At 38.8% G+C, this 21,668-nt stretch overlaps 1 protein-coding gene across 1 annotated transcript; it reads right to left on the reverse strand.

Annotated features, from left to right (window-relative positions):
* Positions 1–582: 582 nt before the first annotated feature.
* On the reverse strand, positions 583–20,417 carry LOC6047547 (chitin synthase chs-2). Its single transcript, XM_038263041.1, has 9 exons — positions 19,992–20,417; positions 14,290–14,525; positions 13,736–14,230; positions 13,491–13,681; positions 9,446–9,985; positions 6,785–7,049; positions 5,123–6,725; positions 3,246–3,402; positions 583–1,780 (listed from the first exon to the last, which is right to left on the reverse strand). Exons 1-9 carry the CDS (start codon positions 20,069–20,071, stop codon positions 626–628), a joined length of 4,722 nt encoding a protein of 1,573 aa, XP_038118969.1. The 5' UTR covers positions 20,072–20,417; the 3' UTR covers positions 583–625.
* Between the last annotated feature and the right edge of the window lie 1,251 nt (positions 20,418–21,668).

A 21,668-nucleotide genomic window follows, 5' to 3' on the forward strand; every position in this document is an offset into this window, starting at 1 on the left:
ATACAAATTGAATTTTGCCCTCCCAAACTCACGATTAATCTGCTTATCGAGTGGGGTTTTGCGGGAAACCTACCCAAAAAAAAAAAAGAGAAAGAGAACAAAAATTGGCCAGAAATTTCATCACTCCGAATCCATAGACCGGGTAATCCGATTGACTCTTCGTGCCGTTTCTCAACGTCATCGGACAACATCTGGCCAATTCCGGTTCCGGCTACGAGGAAACCAGCAAAAAAGAGAGGCCAATTCCCTTTGTCCGGGACAAGGATGAAGTTGTTGTTCATTTCTGCAGAGGCCGGTGCAACCAAGTTCTCTCGTGTCCGCCCCGCACACTAACTGGCCACTATTGTTTGGGCAAACAGCGTGCGCCGGACCAGCCGTAGGCAACCGACAAACAGTGCAATAATGAAGAGCCAACAGTGAGTGCAATATCGGGAGGACTGGGTTGACTTTGGGCCCCGTAGGCCCGGGGTTTGATTGGTGTTGACCTCGGAAGTGGAGCAAGTCAGCGAAGGATTAAATCTCGTTATCCGGCAATCAACTACTATTTCATTGGGGAATTCGGATGGAAAAGAACTTTTTGAGCTAAATCAATACAAATTTAGTTTGTTTTTACGAGGATTACAGATTATGCAAACGCCACACGACTTTTGCGCTTGGACTTTTCCGTTGGACGTTCCGTCATCTCCATCGGTGGACCTTGCTCAAACTCAACATCCTCGTCGGAGTAGTCTTCATACTCCTCATCGATCTGGTAGGCATAGTTCGTGCGGCCACGCTCCCTACTCTCCCTCTTCGGCGAAGGATTGTACCCATTGCCAGCCGAGGACCTGCCCCGACCAACCCCGTTTCCGTTGTAACCAGGCGGAGAAGATGATTTCCGAGGGTTGGAGTCTTCACCGGGATTACCCTGATACCAGAGGTCTCCAGCCGTGTCGTAAGGGTTCTGACCCCTGATGATGGACTTTCGAATCTTCCTCTGCTCTGCCATTGATTTTCTACGGGTGTCCAAAACGTTGAGGGTTTTCCTGCTCAAAGTTAATCGACCTCCCAAGTTCAGGTCACCGTCCTTGTAATAGTTGCGCTTGAAGTTGGCCTCCAGGTTGCTCCAGTCCTGCTTGTTCTTGTGCTGGTACAGAATCCGCCGGATCGTATCCCTTCTCCCAATGTCCTTCTGCTCGTCCTCCAAGTCTTCCTCGTCCCACTGCGGCTTAGGTCGCTGCAGTCTACGCGCAATCTCCACCGCATTCTCCCTAAGTTCAGCGTCCAACGACATGTCCTTTGCTTTCTTCGAGCAGTACCAATTGAGCTGCGTCGAGGCCAAAATTTGCGAAATCGTCCCAAACCTGTGCATCATCATCGCTATGAACTGGATGATCAGAATCAACCCGAAGAAGAACACAAACACTAGCCCAATAGGCTCCAACTCCAAAAACTCCCTCCGCACGATGATCTCCACCGTACTCTCGTCGAAGCTGATCGTGTTCTTCGCGTTGAACCACCACTGTATGTGCAGATCCTTCTTGTTGAGCTGCAGCAGGAACACCACCAGCACGAACAGCGCGTTCGCCATCACGAACGCAAACACGGCCAAATCGCGCAGATTCTTCAGCTGGCTGGCCATTTCGTTCTTCTGCCTCTCCGTAAGATCCAGCGGCTTGAGGTACCGCTCGATCAGCTCGATCCAGAACTGCTCCTCGGACGCCGAGATGGTCTCGGTGTCGCCGTTGCGCAAGTCCACGTCGTACAGCCAGTCCGGCAGGTAGTTGATCTGCTTTTCGGGCTACATTTAATAGAAAGCTTTTATAAGGTCTTTCCAAACAATCAGTTTAAGGTTGTCGCTGATCCGGATGCGACGTTGATGAGATTTACTTATAAATAAGTGAAAGCAAATACTTTCTTGCCTCCCTACTCACAAACACGGAAAGTAATTTTGTCATTTTTGTCATTTTTGTCATTTTTGTCATTTTTGTCATTTTTGTCATTTTTGTCAATTTTGTCATTTTTGTCATTTCTGTCATTTCTGTCATTTTTGTCATTTTTGTCATTTTTGTCATTTTTGTCATTTTTGTCATTTTTGTCATTTTTGTCATTTTTGTCATTTTTGTCATTTTTGTCATTTTTGTCATTTTTGTCATTTTTGTCATTTTTGTCATTTTTGTCATTTTTGTCATTTTTGTCATTTTTGTCATTTTTGTCATTTTTGTCATTTTTGTCATTTTTGTCATTTTTGTCATTTTTGTCATTTTTGTCATTTTTGTCATTTTTGTCATTTTTGTCATTTTTGACAATTTTGACAATTTTGACAATTTTGACAATTTTGACAATTTTGACAATTTTGACAATTTTGACAATTTTGACAATTTTGACAATTTTGACAATTTTGACAATTTTGACAATTTTGACAATTTTGACAATTTTGACAATTTTGACAATTTTGACAATTTTGACAATTTTGACAATTTTGACAATTTTGACAATTTTGACAATTTTGACAATTTTGACAATTTTGACAATTTTGACAATTTTGACAATTTTGACAATTTTGACAATTTTGACAATTTTGACAATTTTGACAATTTTGACAATTTTGACAATTTTGACAATTTTGACAATTTTGACAATTTTGACAATTTTGACAATTTTGACAATTTTGACAATTTTGACAATTTTGACAATTTTGACAATTTTGACAATTTTGACAATTTTGACAATTTTGACAATTTTGACAATTTTGACAATTTTGACAATTTTGACAATTTTGACAATTTTGACAATTTTGACAATTTTGACAATTTTGACAATTTTGACAATTTTGAAAATTTTGACAATTTTGACAATTTTGAAAATTTTGACAATTTTGACAATTTTGAAAATTTTGACAATTTTGACAATTTTGACAATTTTGACAATTTTGACAATTTTGACAATTTTGACAATTTTGACAATTTTGACAATTTTGACAATTTTGACAATTTTGAAAATTTGACAATTTTGACAATTTTGACAATTTTGACAATTTTGACAATTTTGACAATTTTGACAATTTTGTCAATTTTGACAATTTTGACAATTTTGACAATTTTGACAATTTTGACAATTTTGACAATTTTGACAATTTTGACAATTTTGACAATTTTGACAATTTTGACAATTTTGACAATTTTTACAATTTTTTATTCTTTTATTTATTTTTATTTACTTTCCGTGCACTGAAGAAGATGATAAAAACGAACGAATTAGATTACCTCTTCCAGCTCGGAGGTCTTGACGGTTTGGATCGGCGAGGACACTCCCGACGTCGGCGAGCCCGCTTCCTGGTGCAGGTCGTCCAGGCAGCGCAGCTCATCGCAGTCCTCGTCGTCGACGGCGGATCTCATTACGGTGACGGAGCCGGTTAATTTCCTGGGTGCATGGTACAGAAATCATCGGAGAGGAAAAAAAGAGTGTAAGACAACATGAGTGAGGAGCAGAAGGCAGAAAAAAAACGAAGAAACTAGGTAAGTGAAAATAACCATGGCCCCCATCATGGATGGGTACGTGATAATATCCGCTTTGGCTACGGCGGAACATTGCCAGGACTGTATCTGGCCTAAGGGGGTCTAGATTACCCTCGACCCGACCGGGCAAGGGGGGAGAAACCCGTAATGGATAGGCAAAACGAGCGTTGATGATTGTGATTCGGTTCGCTGGTTGTGTAACATATCTTGGCATGCAACAGCGCAGTATAATTCTTCTGGTTGGTATGGCTGGAGGATTATTTAGGGTTGAAACACTCGTGCAATCCTGAATGAGGTATGCAAATTGAACACTGCAGGAAGAATCATGAATATACTTTAGTTTGAATATTCGAACTCTCGAGAGAAACATTTCAAAAAAGGGAACGAGGTCAACCGAGCTGGAAACTGTATCAACTTTCAATACAAATGCTGAAAAGTATTATTTTCGATACCATTTCTGAATAGTTGAACTTTTCAGCACTCAAATGGATGCCGGAAAGTACTTTTACAATTTTAGCCAAATTTCAATAAAAATGGATCGTTTACATCAACTACACTGTGAAATGTTCGTATTTCAGAAATCTTTTCGCAGTGCTCTCGCATAATTACTTTCCATCTTCCCGAAGTGCCTTCGAAAGGCACCCTCCACTCAAGCGAAGCACGTATCATCTCCCGCTGCCTGCAAATTGCATCAACTGCCAGCCAGGATTAAAAGTCTCACGTTGACTTTGCCGCACTCACTTCTCCTCATTGTAGCGCGTCGAACGCTCGAAAACTACTTGAAATTATGTGTAAATTGTAAACGTCGTGCACCCTCTTCAGCATCCACGGGATGCTGGATGGATTTTCCGCTGCTTTAGCCTCACGATGACGGGTGGGGGAGTGAAAATAAGCGTGCAATTTGAACGAGCTTCGCATGTCAGCGCCAGAAATGAGGGATGTTTGCATTTTCTGCTGCTGCTGGGACATCCCCCGTGGAAGAGGGTCTGTTGGCTGCTCGAAAAAAAAATAAACGTAAAGAAGGCAGCGCTCGTCGAGTGCGCGCACTCCCTGGGATCAGGACTCGTGGAAAGGAACATAAATTGTATTTTAATTTAATTGAAACTTATTTTCTGTTGCTGCTCCCGGAGCTCACTCGAATGCGCGGCCACCAAAACGGATGCCGTACTTTAGCTGCTTTGCAATTTTATGTGTCTCTCTTGCCAGCCCCAGGAGGACTACTGGGAATGACAGAGTCTTACAGCGGAGAATGAAGTCGAGCACTTCGGACCTGGACCTGTCCCCGACGTCGTCGCTGACGTCCTCGTTGACAGAGTGAGGGACAATGCTGTTGGCTGTTGGTGGCGGCGTTGGAGTGGCACAAATTGTTGGCAAAAAGTGCCTTTTTTCCTCCTTGCTTTCTGTCTTCAACCTTTGGGGAAGTGCGCTTCGGTGGAACTTGTGTACTTGTGTACTAGCACACAGAGCTTAACGATTGGATGGTTCTGTAAAGATTGTTCCGACGTGAAATGTGGAACCTTCCGAGAAGTGGCAGAATTCGTAAGATGCATTATTCAACGTACGAGGGTTCGGTTAAATTGGTATTAATGAAGTTGCTGGAAACAGATGGACGCAATTGTACTTACAGTTCCAGATCTTTCATCTTGGAGTTGATATCTGCCAGTGAGGCTGCGACTTGGACAATCTGTTCCTTCTCGGCGCTTGACTTTGGGTGGGTACAGAACAGACAGCTGAACAGTCCAGCGACGGAGAAATTGATGGATCCTTCGTCTTCTTGGTCTCCCGAGCGTAGATAGCCCAGGAGTTTGTTCATGCGACCTTGTGGTGCCTGTGGAACCGCCGCAGCTTTAGGAGCCTCTGTTGGGTTCTCACGTGTTCCCCAGGACACGTCGTTCATGTTGAACACCGAGTAGATCACCAGCAACATGTACATCGAGGGGATGGTTATGTAGTACACGAGACCTGCGGGGAGCGCTTCCAGCTCTTGGGGATGCAACAGTCCTGTTACAACGATTTGCAGTGCCACGGACATGAAGAACACGGAAGACGGTGCTAGGATTCCGTCCTCCATCACCTGAATCACAATACCGACCAGCACGGCCATCATGACCAGTGAGTATACAGCCGAGATGAAGAACGCTGCAATCAGTTGGTACTTTTGCTTCATCCAGTAGCAAATGGCCATGAACCCAGCCAGCGGGACTCCATTCCACAGAAAAGACGTCCAGATATCAATACGAAACACAGCTACCAAAGCTCCGACCATCATGAGGAAGATCGTGCCCGGACCAAGAATCGTTCCAAACATCAACATACACTGGTAGACGATGTACGGCATCGAGATGCTGTTGTTGGTCTTCACAACCCGCTTGGCGTCCCCAAGAAGATCGAAAATGTTCGCGATTGTCGATGGAACCCAGCGTCGCCGCTGGTTGTAGAACTCGTTGAACCCTTCCGGCGCATGAGTGTACGCATCCGAAGCAGCCGAATACTCCACCCGGAACTTCTGCTTCAACAGCAACGTGCACAGCCAACGATCCTCACCCTGATCGTACTGCACGTAATGCCGCGCCTGATCCGACTTGGTCGTGTACTTTTTCATAACCGAGTTCTCCATCAGCGCACGACCCCGGAACAACGAAAAACAACCCGGTGAGCAGAGCACGCAGCCAATCACGTGCTCCGTAGCCTTCTGCAGCCAATGACCGATCGCGTACTCGAAGATCTGATACCACACCATCGGCCCGGTCCCAACCGGGTGAATCCGACCACACGCCGCTCCCAAGTCCGGATCAACCTTCATCCGATCCACCAGCAGAGACACCGCCTTCGGCTGAAAATCAATATCTCCATCGAGCGCCAACAGGTACGTGTTCTGCGCGATCACCATCTTCCGCTCCGGCGACGTGTTCAGCTGCATGATCCGGTAGCCCAGCAGGTAGTACATGTACATCACCTGGGACCAACGCTTCTTGTGCCGAATCTTGTTTTTGTCCTTCAGGTGCGCGATCATCTTCGTACGACCCGGCAGCGTCCAGATCAGCCGACCTCCGTACGGGGTGACGATCTTGGTCGGCGGATAGATTCGCATCTTGGTTTTGTAAACCTCCAGTGCCGCTTCCTCGATGTTGTTGATTAGAATCTTGACGTACGAGTTGAGCGGCGAATCGCTCGCACTCTCACACTTTGACTTGTCATTCACGAAGGCGTCGTCGAAGAAGATGTGCGCTGGAATAACAATAAGTTTGCATTATCTACAAATATCATTCAGAAGATCTTCAACCAACTCTCCAAATCGTAATAGTCCGGATCGATGTCCTCCTTGGACGCCTGGATGTGCTTCATGGCCATGCGCCGCGCGCACTGGTCCTCGTCCAGCCGGATGATCGACTTGAGGAACTCCATCAGCTCCTCCTTGTTCTCGTGCCACATGGTGGCGCAGATGAAGATCTGCGGGATGCGGTCGTACGGCTTGATCGCGTCGTTCTTCCGCTCGTTGGCCCGCGCGTCGATCTCGTTGCCGCGCTCGGTGTCCTTCGCCTTGACCATGTCCTGCACAAAGTAACGGCATTACAACTAAGTGTCGAGTGGGAGTCTGATGCGGAGCCGATGTCGTGGTCGGTGAAGTCGGAACTTTTTAGTCGAAGTCGACAAATCAGAGCTAGGGTCGAAGCTAGATAATTTTCAACAACATTGTATGACAGTTTTTGTTGGAGTCGAAGTCAGAGTCGCGAGTAATTTTAGAGAGATGAAGTTGGGGTCAACAATCTTAAACTCATAACGTTATGATTCGAATTCCCGAACGCTTCGAAACCCGGACACATAATCTTGTTTTATCAATATTTCGATTTTTTTTTAAAATAAGTATTGATTAAAAAATTCATAACTCGGTCAATGATTTTTTGCACAATCTGGATATTTCTGAAAAGTTGGCATTTTATGTCCTCTAAAACATATCAAAAATAATAAAAAAAGTGTTTTTTTTGCAATAAAAAAATCAACAATTTTTTTTAACCGTGTATCATTTTTTTCCAGTGTAGTCCGTATCCATACCTACAACTTTGCCGAAGACACCAAATCGATCAAAAAATTCCTTCAAGAGATACAGATTTTTGAATTTTCATACATCATTTTTATATAGACAGCTGCGAAATTTGTATGGAAAATTATATGGACAAACTAATGATGCAAAATGGCTTCTTTGGGCATACCGAAGGCACCAAAAAAGTTTCAGTCGGGTTAAAAAATACAAAAAAAATCGAATGACCGAAATCCTAGAGAACTGCTCAACTCATAACGTCATGATTCGAATTCCCGGATGCTTCGAAACCCGGACATCTCATCTTGTTTTATCAATTATTTGGATATAAGTTCGCATTATGAATGTCAAAACCTAGGTCAAAACTGTGTTATTTGATGAACGCTTACATCAACTTTCATTCAAAGTTTTTCAATGTAGTTAAAGACAAATCAATTAAATAAAGTAAAATTATAAGTTTACCAAAAATGTGAAACGTTTCAATGAAATATTTCATAGGCATTCATAATCAGAAATTTATGGTTCTGATTTCCTTAAATTCTAGCAAATTGTTATATTGAGACCTAAAGAATTCACTAACATTCCAGTCAAAATTTGTGCGATTCATGAGCAAATCGAGTGTCCGGAATTCGAAGCAAATGTGTCCGGATTTCGAATCAGATTTTAGCAGTGTCTGGGATTCTAAGGACAACAAGCCATTTTAAATGTAAAATTCTATTGAAAATTTGTTAGAAAAGTCATATTTTGCATGCATTGTCTTAAAATTGACTGTTTATACTATATCCTGATGATATTTCTAAATGTCCAACTTATGACATGATTTTTTGCCAGTTATAACAAAAATGATGTACTACTAAGTGTCCGGATTTCGAATTATGACGTTAGAACTGTCAAAAATCATCCTACCATATTGTTCACACAAAAAAACAGTGGTTGAAAAGTATTCACCGCGATCAATTTTTGACAGTTCGACGCTAACGAAATATTTCAAGAAAATCTTCCGCGGTAAGTCAAAAACATTTCAACAATACTGTCCAAGGCTAATGAGCTTCATGGCCTATCTATAATCACTTAGCTTAGAATAGTTAAGTAAAGTAAAACTTAGAAAATGTACACAATTTACGGCCGTCATCCACAATCAATTTGCTGGGCTGATATACGTTGCTATGCAGTTGTTTGTTTATCTTTGATATGGAAACGTCAACTTACCGTAGATTTTGAAATTTTCCAAACCATACGTCAAGTTTCTAATTTTATTCCTTTTCATTGTAGAAGATCAGATTCATTTCCATTGATTCAAACTCCTAAGCTAAGTGAAATTTTCTAAGTTAAGTGATTGTAGATAGGCCATCACTTCGTCAACCTAACTTTGACATTTTTCTTTGGCATTTGTCTCGGCTCGTTCCTTTGAATTCTATTCAAATTCCGTGCACCATCCCCAACACTTCAATCAAATGATTGCTGTCACCACGCAGCACCGCACAAACAAGGAAGAGAGAAAAAGAAAGAGCATTCAGCTTCGGGTCGCGAGGCTGCTTGAATGTCGCACTAGGCATTCGTTCGTTTCAACTTCGTGTGCGTTCACTGACGGTCTCTTCGTAATGACGACCAGGACAAGCGCGCTCAGTCAGCATTCAACGATCGTTCAAGTTTAAGGTGACAGTTGTCAGATTTTTAGTTACTGTCTTGTACTTAGCTAGCTGGGATTCCTTTCTAGTTAGAGCAAGAGAGCACATAAGCATCGAAATCCTGAGAACTCAGAGTCGGTTAATGTTCAACAACTTTGCATGGAAGTTGTTGTTGTAGTCGGAGTCAGAGTCGTTTTATTAAGTTATAATTGCAGTCAGAGTCAAAGTCATAACAAATATTCCCGTATCCAGCACGGCCTATCGGTACCAACTAAACTCACAATCTTCTTGACAAAGTCCTCCTGATCCTCGCGCCGCCGGTTCATGGCCACGCTCTGGTCCACCAGCAAACAGTTATACATCGGCGTCACAAACAGCTTCTCCGTGGACGCATTCCGATCACTCTTGGGCATCCACAAGTGGCGCGTGATCCAGGTCTGCGACAGCAGCCACAACAGCCACAGCCAGGAGAACTCGTTCACCACGTAATCGAACAGGTAGTAAATCGGCGGCATCCGGAAGAACAGATAGTCCGGCAGAAAGCCGTTGAACACGCACACGTCCGCTTCGCGCAACCCGCAGAACACCAGCAGCAGCGTGACCGTGACCGGCACCGTCAGGTTGATCGGGAACGCCATCGAGAAGCTCTGGATGTGGATTTTGCACGAAAACTTGCTGAAGATGTAGCACAGATGCGAGCACAGCACGTGGACCAGCGCCACCCAGAGGACGGCGTTCGGCGTCGGGAAGATGTGCAGCACCTCCAGGTCCGACGTGATTGAGGTTAGGTCCGGGAATTTTTCGCTCAGGATTGCCTCCATCTGGAATGATGACATTCACACGCGGCGTGCGTAATTATTGCAGTAAAATTAATTGTATTTGGCCAGCGACGGGAGGAAAATAAACATGACATACATTCATTAGGCCGTTTAAGGTTCGATTATTTTAATGAACCGATGATGCTGTGTTGATTTTGCCGATTTAATTTATCATTTTAATGGTGAGTAATTATTGTAATTATTGTCAATTGTAAATTTACCGGGGTTGATGAAGCCACCGGGTGAACAAATTTGCCCAGGTTGGTGAGATTCAATTTGGCTCAACTAATTAATCAAATTACGAATGCTCCACATTTCAATGGATTCGCTTTATTGATAAGGGGTTCACAAGTGGCATTAAATTTCAGGCGGTTCTATAAGCTCAATTGCGTTACACAAGCTTAAATGGGCATTTTTTGAATCATCATCATATTTTGGTATGAACATAAATTGTTGATAAAAGACACTTAAATGTAAGGATCTACATTAATAAAAACAATACATAATTCAAATTTTAATAAAAATGGAAGTCTATTCCACTGAAAACAATTTGAAACTCATTTTCCTGCGTTGCTAATCATATTGAGGATGTTTGAGCTCTTTAAAAATATTTTGATTTTTTGTGAAATTCCAATGTACAATAACAAATTAAATATTTTAAGTGAAGACATATCGACAACGCTTCAATAATTTGATAATTAATGATAGAAAAACAACTCGAATAAAGTAAAATGCATTCAAAAATACTTTTTGATTTATTCAAATGTTGAATCCATAGCATGATTATTTTTTGCCTCTTTTTTTTTTTTAAATTCTGGCTTTTTATGTTAAATTGCACGTTGAAAGATGTTTTCTCCCAAAATTTATCTGGAACATATTTTGAACCTTAATGAAAGAGATGATTTTTTAAAATAAATATCCCAAAATGCTGGAAACAAAAAAATAAACCTGCTATTAAATGTTAAATAAAAATGCAAAAAAAAATATTGAAAAAACAATCAAGTAATCATACAATAAATAAGTTGAAAAAAACTTATTTTCATTTTAAATGCAAAATTTAAATTTTTATTTCAATTTTTTAAATTGTGTTAAAACCACCCTTTGAAAAATGTTCTTAAATATATTGTGTAGTATTATTGATTTGAATCTATTCAAAATTATTTTTAAAGGTTGATGTTTGATTGAATCATTTTTATGTATTTTTTTTTTTTGAATTTTTGAACCACAAATCGGAAAAAGACGTCAAAATATATTTAAAAAATTTAATTGATTTTGATTTTTTAATTGAAAATTTTGAGTATTTTCCATAAAAGGCTAAAGCATTCAAAATTTATGAGATACTTCCGACCATTTGATACCAACACTGCAAAATATCAAATTTTGAGTACCGTAAACTGGGGTGAATTTTATAGCCGGGGTGACTTTGACAGGTTTGAGATTTTTCCGCAAAATGAAGAGTACAAATTAAGTACGGAATGGTATGGGATCATACTGACCATGGTTTTGAAGTATTCAAAGTACTTGTAAAGAAAGTTGCGTGTTTTTGAAACATGATTCAAATAAATCTCCAAATTTATTATAATAGGCATTTTCAGTTTATCAAATTTGATATAAAATGTACAAACTTAATAATTTCCATTATTATCGATAACTTTGGGAAATTTCCAATCATTTTATATAATGAAAAAAAAAATATAAAATTTGAGTGATTGCTTTGGTTTTTCCAGAAAAAATAATTTAATAAAGGAAATATAACGAAATAAAAATAATTGAGTAAAAGTGTTCTATTATCAGCAGCATGTTTTGATTCTGATTACTACCTACAACAGGGGTACCCAACCTTTTGGCCCTGCGGGCCAGATCTGATTTTTCTAAAGCAGTGGCGGGCCTAATATTTGATAAAAGTTGAAAAAGTAAACAGATTTATTCAAATTGTATTTATGATTGGGTTCTTTTAAAGTATATAAATAAAAAAAACTTGTGTTGCAAATAAGATTCATAAATCTTAATTTTAAGAATGGAAAAGAAAGATAACTTTTAAAAATGTGTTTATTTGACTTATTTAAATTTTTGTTTGTTTAAAATTGCATGGTTATTGTTTTTGACGATTGCAATTAAATACCTTGATATACCTTTTAACAAAAAACATTCCAATTTCAATGGTCGTTGCAATTTTTTTAACTTCAATTTTCTCAACACTACAATATGAAGAATCAATGAGACATGATAAAATCTATTCAAACGAAATTTGCATTCGAATATCCTTTACAAATAAACTTTTTGGGTTGTTGTTGTGTACCTTTATTCAAATTCAAATATTTCAAAACGATTTTAAACACACACCAAATTTAAAAAGTGTAAAAAATATGTATTAAATAATTTTCAATTCGTTATTCTTAGAAATTTAAAGTCTATGAAAAAATATATTTTTCGCTCCCTGATTTGATTATTTATTTTGAGACATTTTTTTTAAGTTTTAAATAATTGCAACGATCTTTTTTCAGTATGAATAAAAACTTTTTTATTGAAATGTTGTTGTGGAAAAACACATAAGTTTTTGCTTACTTGGAGCCTAACATTTAAAAAGGGTACATCACTTTTGTAAACAATAGTGTATCCCTTTTACTTAAATGACAGTTTACATAAGGTGTGAAAGGGACACACTCTTGGTCAAAAAAATTATGTGCCCTATTGAAATGGCAAGCACGACTTATTTATTTAGGAAAATAGAAAAACAACTTCATTTTGAAGTAAATAAGTTAAAACTGAAAGAAATTTAAATTTAGTGTCTTTTTGTACATTTTTAGACAACAATCTAAGTTTTTTCATAGATTTTACAGTTTTACGAAATGGAAAATTTTGTTTTCTGGCACCATTTCCATTTAGAAAATATAAGAATTCAATTCAAGCATGAAGAATATTATTATGATGTGTTAAAAATTGATCTGAAGCTATTTTTTAATTCAGACAATCAATTTATTTATTTAATATTTCATGAACAGCCTTACGGGCCGGTCATAAAACTATTTTGAAAAGCCGTCGCGGGCCGGATGAAATGGCTTCACGGGTCGGATGCGGCCCGCGGGCCGGACGTTGGGCAGGCCTGCTTTACACCCATGTAAAGGACGGTAAAATATAAAATTTGTCCTAATTTACTTTTCTTTTGTAACCTCCTTGCCCTGATAAAAGTCTGACTAACAGGGAATCATAGACTAGTAAAATTACAATTAAAATATAACAAATCGTAGTTTACCACGGTGGGATTTGAAAGCGAAAGATACGTTCAGTATTACATTTGTCCTTCACCCACGAAAGGGCGTGACCCGATCTAATTCTGGGGTAAATAAAAAAAACGCCCGGCAAAAAAAAATTTGAAATCCTAGCGACCTGCATCTAGGCAACGCAAATCCCACCAGCCACAATATAATCACGTTTCCCAGCACACAATCCACAAGCAAATAGAAGAACATAAATTATGATTGTAATGGATTCGCCTCTTCTCACTTACCTCGCGCACCACGATGGTGTGGTTGCCCCAACCGGTGGCGAACATGGCGAAAAAGTTTGTGACCGACTGGCCGGACACGAAAATCGCAGCACTCAGGAAGAAGACAATTTTGTACGGGGCCATGAAGAGGTACGTGTAGTAGCGGGACTCGGTCAGCTTTTCCTTGATGTTGGCGAGGGTGGCAAATGGTCCTGAAAAATTTGGAAGTTGGTGATTGTAAATTGGTGTAATTAATTGTCGCTTACGGAAGTAACTCTTGAGAGAAAGGTAGTTCTCCCACCAATGGCAGGACACCAGGAACACGGACACCGGGATGAACCACAGTTCCAACTGGTTGCTTAGAAGTGGCCAAACTACGAACCCCGTAATTTGAGCACTGATGGCCAGCACGTCGATGGTGTACTTGAAGGGAAGTTTGGATTCGTTTACGGAACGGGACAGCAGTCCCAAAATCCCCGGAACCAGGCAAACACAGTTGGTCAACATGGCGGCCTTGACGGCGTCCAGATTCGGGAACACAATGAACACCAGCATGGCAAGACCGGCCACGTGGAAGCTCTCCATCAGCGTCACCACTGCCAGCTGACCCCACGAAGGTCGTGGGATATTTTTGAAGAAGCAGATCCGGGCCGCTCGAATGAGCGTCCCAATCTCCGGTATTGCAAAAGAAAGAATTATCGCCCACATCCACGCAATCCGTTGCTCCGTCGGGATAAACGCCTCAAACTGCTTGTCGGGTTCTGCGAATTAATGTCATTGAAACAACTCAAACTCAATCTTCCAAAACCGATCAACTTACGCCGTGCGTCACAGTACCGGTTCTTGGTGCCCTCGCGGATGTTGGACGTCATCAGCAGCAGGGACATCTTGGAGAAGCAGGCCGCGGCCAGCGTTACGAGGAACACGAACGCGTACGTGAACACCTTCAGCCCCTTGATGAACACCACCAGGTACTCCTGGCTGGCCGCCGAGCCGGACGTCTGCTGGACCGGCGGGTCCTGGAAGGAGTCCCACAGTTTGTTGTCCTGGTGGACTCTGAGGAGGTTGGAAAAAAAAACAAAGTTTCAAGTGCTAAATTTCTTCAGTCATTTTAATCTAAAGTAATAAAGTAATAAAATAGAACTCCAAAAAAGGGAGGTAAATATTAATAGCAAAAATTAGAACTTTCATCGGAAAAAAACCTGTAATTGAATGAAGTCTATTTAGATAACATTCAAAGTAATTCTCCGCCAACTCATACAGCAGTTGCCCCGATCTTCGATATGCGTGAAACTGAGCACGAATCCGAGGTCCGTTTTTAGATATCTCGTGACTTACACGGAGAAAAAAGAGTTCCCAAAATCGTGAACAAGCGTTCATGAAAACGAGAACCTCGAATAAAGTGTTCAAATCCCATGGTACGATTTTGAAAAACGTACCATGAAATTTGAACACTTTGTTCGTGGTTCCCATTTTCATGAACTCTTGTTCACGATTTTGGGAACTCTTTTTTCTCCGTGTAGGGGCGGTGATGAGATAGAAGTTTGATTTCAGTGGGACTTTTATGTAAAATTGGACGCCCGATTTCATGGCGTACTCTGAATTCCGAAAAAACGTTTTTTTCATCGGAAAAACACTAAAAAAGTTTTAAAAACTCTTCCATTTTCCCTTACTTTACCGTTAAAATTTTTTGGAACGTGTCATTCTAAGAGAAATTTAATGTACTTTTCGAATCCACATCAACCCTGAAGGGTCATTTTCTTCTTTGAGAACAAAATTTTCCATATTAAAATTTCGTATTTTGTGATAGTAGCCTAAGATGTCACAAAATAACTCACAAAAAATGCAGGATGGAGCAACTCACCTAAAAAAATATAAACATCATTTACTGAAACTGTTTTTTCAAAAGTGCTCTAAACATCAAAATTTTCAAAAACCGAACACGAGAGTCGATTTTCCAGACAATTTTACATAAAAGTCTACATATTGACCTTTGTCGTAAGTCCAACCCTTGGGAAGTTACAGCTATTTTAAAAATAAAAATGTTAAAAAATAGTTTTTTATGGTTTTTGGCAATTTCTATACAACAGACTAGACTTTTCAGTCTGGAAAATATTTTTATCGGAAAGCTCGTGTTTTCAAATATGAGCAATTTTATTAACTTATAAATGTAAGCCGATATTTCCAATTGAAATGTGGTCAAAGGAAATCTCATGGGAAATTGGACGAGCTTTCCGGTAAAAATATTTTCGAGACTGAAAAATCAAATACTAAGGACTAAGGACAATGGTCAATATGGAGACTTTTATGTAAAATTGTCTGGAGAATCGATTCCCGTATTCGTTTTTTTTTAATTTTGAGGTTTAGAGCACTTTAAAAAAAACAGTTTTAGTAAATGATTTATGTATTTTTTTAGGTGAGTTGCTCCATCCTGCATTTTTCGTGAGTCTTTTTGAAACATCTTAGGCTATTTTCACAAAAAAATTTGAGCGAGAAAAAATCGTGGGCTCACCTTCAAATTTGACTTTTAAAGTTAAAAATCAGAAAATCTCACGAAAGCGGCGTGTTTTTTACCAACCATTCGGCCAAGCCTGCTGCCGTTTTCCATAGCTTTTATATGTCAAGGAAATTTGTAGCAGAAGCATAACTGTAATCTTGTCTTGAGTATTTTGTTATACCACTTGATCAAAATTAGAAAAGATTGCTCGAAATTTAAAGTATTATGATTTTTTCAGTTTTGACTTTGTAATCGTACCTACACGGAGAAAAAAGAGTTCCCAAAATCGTGAACAAGCGTTCATGAAAATGGGAACCTCGAACAAAGTGTTCAAATCCCATGGTACGATTTTGAAAAACGTACCATGAAATTTGAACACTTTGTTCGTGGTTCCCATTTTCATGAACGCTTGTTCACGTTTTTAGGAACTCTTTTTTCTCCGTGTATAATTTCGAAAATATCGTCAGTTGTAAACTAAAGTCAAAGTCATTCAAAACATAGTTTTTAAAGAAACAGTAAATTTAGAGTAAAATCATCAGAGCAATTCTTTACTTAATCGGTCTTTTTTCTTCAATTTTAATTTTTGTATTCTTTAATCCGTTTGAAACTATTTTGGTGCCTTCGGTATGCCCAAAGAAGCCATTTTGCATCATTAGTTTGTCCATAAAATTTTCCAGACAAATTTGGCAGCTGTGCATACAAAAATTATGCATGAAAATTCAAATATCTGTATCTTTAAAAGGAATTTTTTGATCGATTTGGTGTATTCGGCAAAGTTGTAGGTATGGATACAGACTACACTGAAAAAAAATGATACACTGTAAAAAAAATTGGTGATTTATTTATTTAACTTTTTATCACTAAAACTTGATTTGCAAAAAAACACTATTTTTAATTTTTTTTTATTTTTTGATATGTTTTAGAGGACATCAAATGCCAACTTTTCAGAAATTTCCAGGTTGTGCAAAAAATCTTTGACCGAGTTATGAATTTTTTAATAAATAATGATTTTTTCAAAAAATCGAAATATAGGTGACTTTTTTGAAAATAGTCGCAGTTTTCCATTTTTTTGAAATTAGTGCACATGTTTGCAAACTTTTGAAAAAAATATTTTTGTAAAGCTGAGAAAATTCTCTATATTTTGCTTCTTGGGACTTTGTTGACCTTTAGTTACTGAGAAATTGCAATGCAAAGGTTTAAAAACAGGAAAATTGATGTTTTCTAAGTCTCACCCAAACAACCCACCATTTTCCAATGTCGATATCTCAGCAACTAATAGTCCGATTTTCAATGTTAAAATATGAAACATTTGTGAAATTTTCTGATCTTTTCGAAAACAATATTTTCAAAATTTTCAAATCAAGACTAACATTTCAAAAGGGCCAAACATTCAATATTACACCCTTTTAAAATGTTACTCATGGTTTAAATTTTTTGAAAATATTGTTTTCGAAAAAATGTTTCATATATTAACATTGAAAATCGGACCATTACTTGCTGAGATATCGACAATTAAAAACGGTGGGCTGTTTGGGTGAGTATTAGAAAACATCAATTTTCCTGTTTTTAAACCTTTGCATTTCAATATCTCAGCAACTAAGGCGTCATCCATAAAGTATGTCACGCTCTAGGGGGAGGGGGTCTGTGCAAGTGTGACATTGCGTGTTATAAGTATAGGAAAAGCGTGACAAAGGGGGGAGGGGGGGGGTAAATTTTGGCTGATTTTAGCGTGACGTACTTTATGGATGAAGCCTAAAGGTCGTATCAACAAAGTCCCAAGAAGCAAAATATAGAAAATTTTCTCAGCTTTTCAAAAATATTTTTTCCAAAAGTGGGCAAACATGTGCACTAATTTAAAAAAATAAAAAACTGCGACTATTTTGAAAAAAGTCACCTAAATATGAATTTAACTTGAAAACGGTGCACTTTATCAAAATTTTACTAGAATACTTTTTGATTGCAAATTTGATTTTACATCGAAAAATGAAGTTGAAAATTTTTTGCAACCAATATTTCGATTTTTTGAAAAAATCAGTATTGATTCAAAAATTCATAACTCGCTCAAAAATTTTTTGCACAACCTGGAAATTTCTGAAATGTTGGCATTTTATGTCCTCTAAAACATATCAAAAAATAAAAAAAAATAAAAATAGTTTTTTTTTTGCAAATCAAGTTTTAGAGATAAAAAGTTAAATAAAAAAATCACCAAATTTTTTTTACAGTGTATCATTTTTTTTCAGTGTAGTCTGTATCCATACCTACAACTTTGCCGAAGACACCAAATCGATCAAAAAATTCCTTCAAAAGATACAGATTTTTGAATTTTCACATATCATTTTTGTATGGCCAGTTGCCAAATTTGTATGGAAAATTTTATGGACAAACTAATGATGCAAAATGGCTTCTTTGGGCATACCGAAGGCACCAAAAAAGTTTCAGTCGGATTAAAAACTACAAAAAAATCGAATGACCGAAATCCTGGAGAACTGCTAATCAGCAACAAGTGCACATTTAAAAACATCAGCTATAATAATTTTTTTTTGCAGTTTTGGACTTGCCTTATATTTTATGTTTGGAAATGGAATGAAAATTCTCTCAAAATTTGAGTTATTCGAATGAATAAACGAATAGTAAAAAATATTGATGTTTGACTGTTTCTCATGAACATTTTTTGAAAACTGTTGTTTGTTAAAAAAAAGCTATGGAACCCGATTCGAAGAAAATCATTCAAAATTGATAATCTAGGTTCCCGGTTATAAGAATTGAGAAGCCCACAAATATTAACGAACCTTGTTTGACAGTCTATTCTCTGAATTTGCAATTAGCTAAATTCCGCTTATAATTTCAACGGCCGACCCCCACAAACAACAATTCCTGAACCACCATACCGGTAAAACGAAATTTAACATTCAAAACACGACAACTGGGTCAGGACGTTGTCTATTGTGTGGTACCAATTCCATCGAATTGTGGTCCAATCCATGGATTAAATCCTAGCGTGTAATTCATGCAAACCTCTCACTGGTCACAGTTAGTAATGCTGGGATAGATTGACTGAGTAAAATAACCCGGGCAGACAGTTATAACAAAATACTGTTAAAATAACAGAAAGTGTTATGGATTCGTCTTTTAAAAACCATTTTTGCATAAGGGTTCAATAACAGTGTATGTTATCATAACAAAATTTGTTATTGGTCTGATATTGATTGAAAGCAAAAACAACTTGGGAAAAACATTTTTTGTTATGGAAGAAAAAATCAAACTGTTATTGGGATGATCGGATTAGTTGTTAAAATAAAAAAAAATAAAAACAGACATTTGTCCGAAGAATACAAAAACGTTTTTAGTCTGTTATTATAATAACAATCCTATAACAAAAAAACATAACGACGAATAACAAACCTTGTTATGAATAACATAAAATATTATTGGCCTAGTATTTTCAATTATCAAAAAAAGTTATTCCCAAGTTGTTACCGTATGCTCGGGGAAGCAATTGATTGCGTCCAACTTCCGTGCGTTCCCTGTACCAAAATCAACCCGCAAACACTGTTTCGGCTAGCAATTCAACTGCGTGCTCGGCCGATGGGATGTAATTGATTGAATAATCACCCATCAGGCTGGGAAACCAATTGGGGATTCTCAGCTGCGTGTCTCGCACTCACGTAAATTGTCCCGGCCAATGTTCGGCGACAATTGGGATGTAAATCGGACGCAACACTTTGATCATGAATAATAAAGACCACAATCAACAGCTGCTGCTGCTGCTGTGAAGCGTATGTGTTTGATCGGGTGCGGGATTGAATTAGAGTGGCCAGGGAAATGTCCCTCGGTTGATGGTGATGATTTGATGACCGCACTTTGTTTGATGTGGCACTTTGGTTGAATGTGAAATGCTTCTAGATTTTTACACTAAATTTTATGAAAGAAGTAAACTACAATTGGAGTTGAGCTTTTATCAGTACGTTGAAAATAAATTTGAGTCAGCTAAATTGGCTAGTTGTTCCACTTAATAAATTACTCACTTTTTAATCATCAGAGTTTCCTCATCATCATCGTCGGAAGACTCGGTGAAGTAATGCATACTGTTGCCGTTGGTCTTCATTGTGTAAGTTGTTCCCTGTCTTCCTTCACTCGACCACTTGACTTTTTGAGCTTTTCCAACACTAGTTAAATTGAATGCAATCAGATCGCCTTCTGCTGCGTGCAACTTTATTCCTCCAGGATTCACTCTAACACTGCTTTCTTCACATTTCCCCCGGGCCAGCTGGGTTGTTCCTTTTTCCGCGAACTGCGATGCAAATATTTTTCCAACAAATTTGTTCCACTTTGTTCACCTAGATTGGTTCAAGCGTTTGGAGTGGTAATTGCCGAGGGCAAACTCTCGGTACGCAGTACGCAAGCACAGCAATTCAATTAGTTCCGTACGGCGGAAGACTCTCGACTGGAATGATTCCGATTCGCGTACCTTCATTACGTCCGCTCCTCGAACGAAGAGTGGTTTCCCGCCCGATAGTGATAGAACATGTGTCTTGAACGCCTCTTCACCACCACCGCCCCCCATTTCTTCCATCGCTCGAAGGTGGATCAAGAAGCGAAAGCGGTTTTCTTATCAGCAGCAGCAAATGCAATTGCCTTGTTCCCTCCGGCGATAGATACCGACAGGTACCGACTTTGATTGCCATCAAGTTGCAAACTATTGCCATTGAGTTTGAGGGAACTAGGTTGACTGGGGGGAGACTGTGGCGTTGGAGGGATACAATTGTAGGATATTAGGAATAAATCATCTAGATTACAAGTTGAGACAGATTTCAAACAGAAATGCATTTCTCAATTAATGTGGCAAATTTCTGTGGCTCTTTTTTCAATACAACCAGTAACATTTTTCATCCCACCATTAATCCTTGACAACTTTCGAAGGTATCATTTAAACCTCCCACCAAGCTTAAAACCGCACATATTGGTTAGATTTACCAGTCACAAATAACGAATCGCCATTTCAGCGCACTGCATACCATTGGTTACTCAATTACAAAACTGCAACCGGGGATTGAAAAATGTGGGAAATTTCGAACCACATAAAGACAACCGGCAAAGTCAGCAAATGTGTTCCCCCGCCAATGTCGGTTGTTTCACACCGAAAAAAAAGGGGAAAGAAGTGACATCTGAAATGTGCCCACATTTATGAGGTGGGGGCGTTCACGTTCGTTTCTCTGACATTGTGGGACCCGAAAAAGTGTCACACCGAATAGTGTGTGCTGGATTCTCACCCCCACGGAGGTGTCAAAAATGTCCGACTTTCTCTTTTTTTCGGAATCGACACCACACTCGATCCTACTGTAGAAGCACAGCCAAACAGACGTTAATGATTTAACAACAACAGCAACTTCAAGCTGTAAATTAGCTGTGGTGGGTTCAGCATGAACGTGGTGAGTTTCTGCGCTTTCAAATTGATCGTTAAATTGTTGATTGCTGGATTCTTGAATTCATTTACGTTTACTTGTCTGTGGTGAAAAGTTGGAATGAGCAGTGGAAGGAGAGAAAAAATCTGTCACGAACTGTGAAATTTATCTCACGTCAATAAAAATGCCATTTGCTGATGAATTGATTTTTAAATTAATCTCGAGCAGTTGGAAGTGGTGGAGGTGTAGTGGTAAGGTAAGTTGTTACCTATTGCATATTTTAAAAGTATGACAAAAGGT

The sequence above is a fragment of the Culex quinquefasciatus genome, chromosome 3 (assembly GCF_015732765.1).
Source record: "Culex quinquefasciatus strain JHB chromosome 3, VPISU_Cqui_1.0_pri_paternal, whole genome shotgun sequence".
NCBI lineage: Eukaryota > Metazoa > Arthropoda > Insecta > Diptera > Culicidae > Culex > Culex quinquefasciatus.

Excerpts from the sequence above, each read along its gene's own strand:
- LOC6047547 (XM_038263041.1), bottom strand. The coding sequence starts at position 20,071 with ATGAAGACCAACGGCAACAGTATGCATTACTTCACCGAGTCTTCCGAC. Across the intron at positions 14,231-14,289 it reads CCGGTACTGTGACGCACGGC|AACCCGACAAGCAGTTTGAG; the intron begins GTAAGTTGATCG and ends ATTAATTCGCAG. Across the intron at positions 13,682-13,735 it reads TTCTCTCAAGAGTTACTTCC|GACCATTTGCCACCCTCGCC; the intron begins GTAAGCGACAAT and ends CAAATTTTTCAG.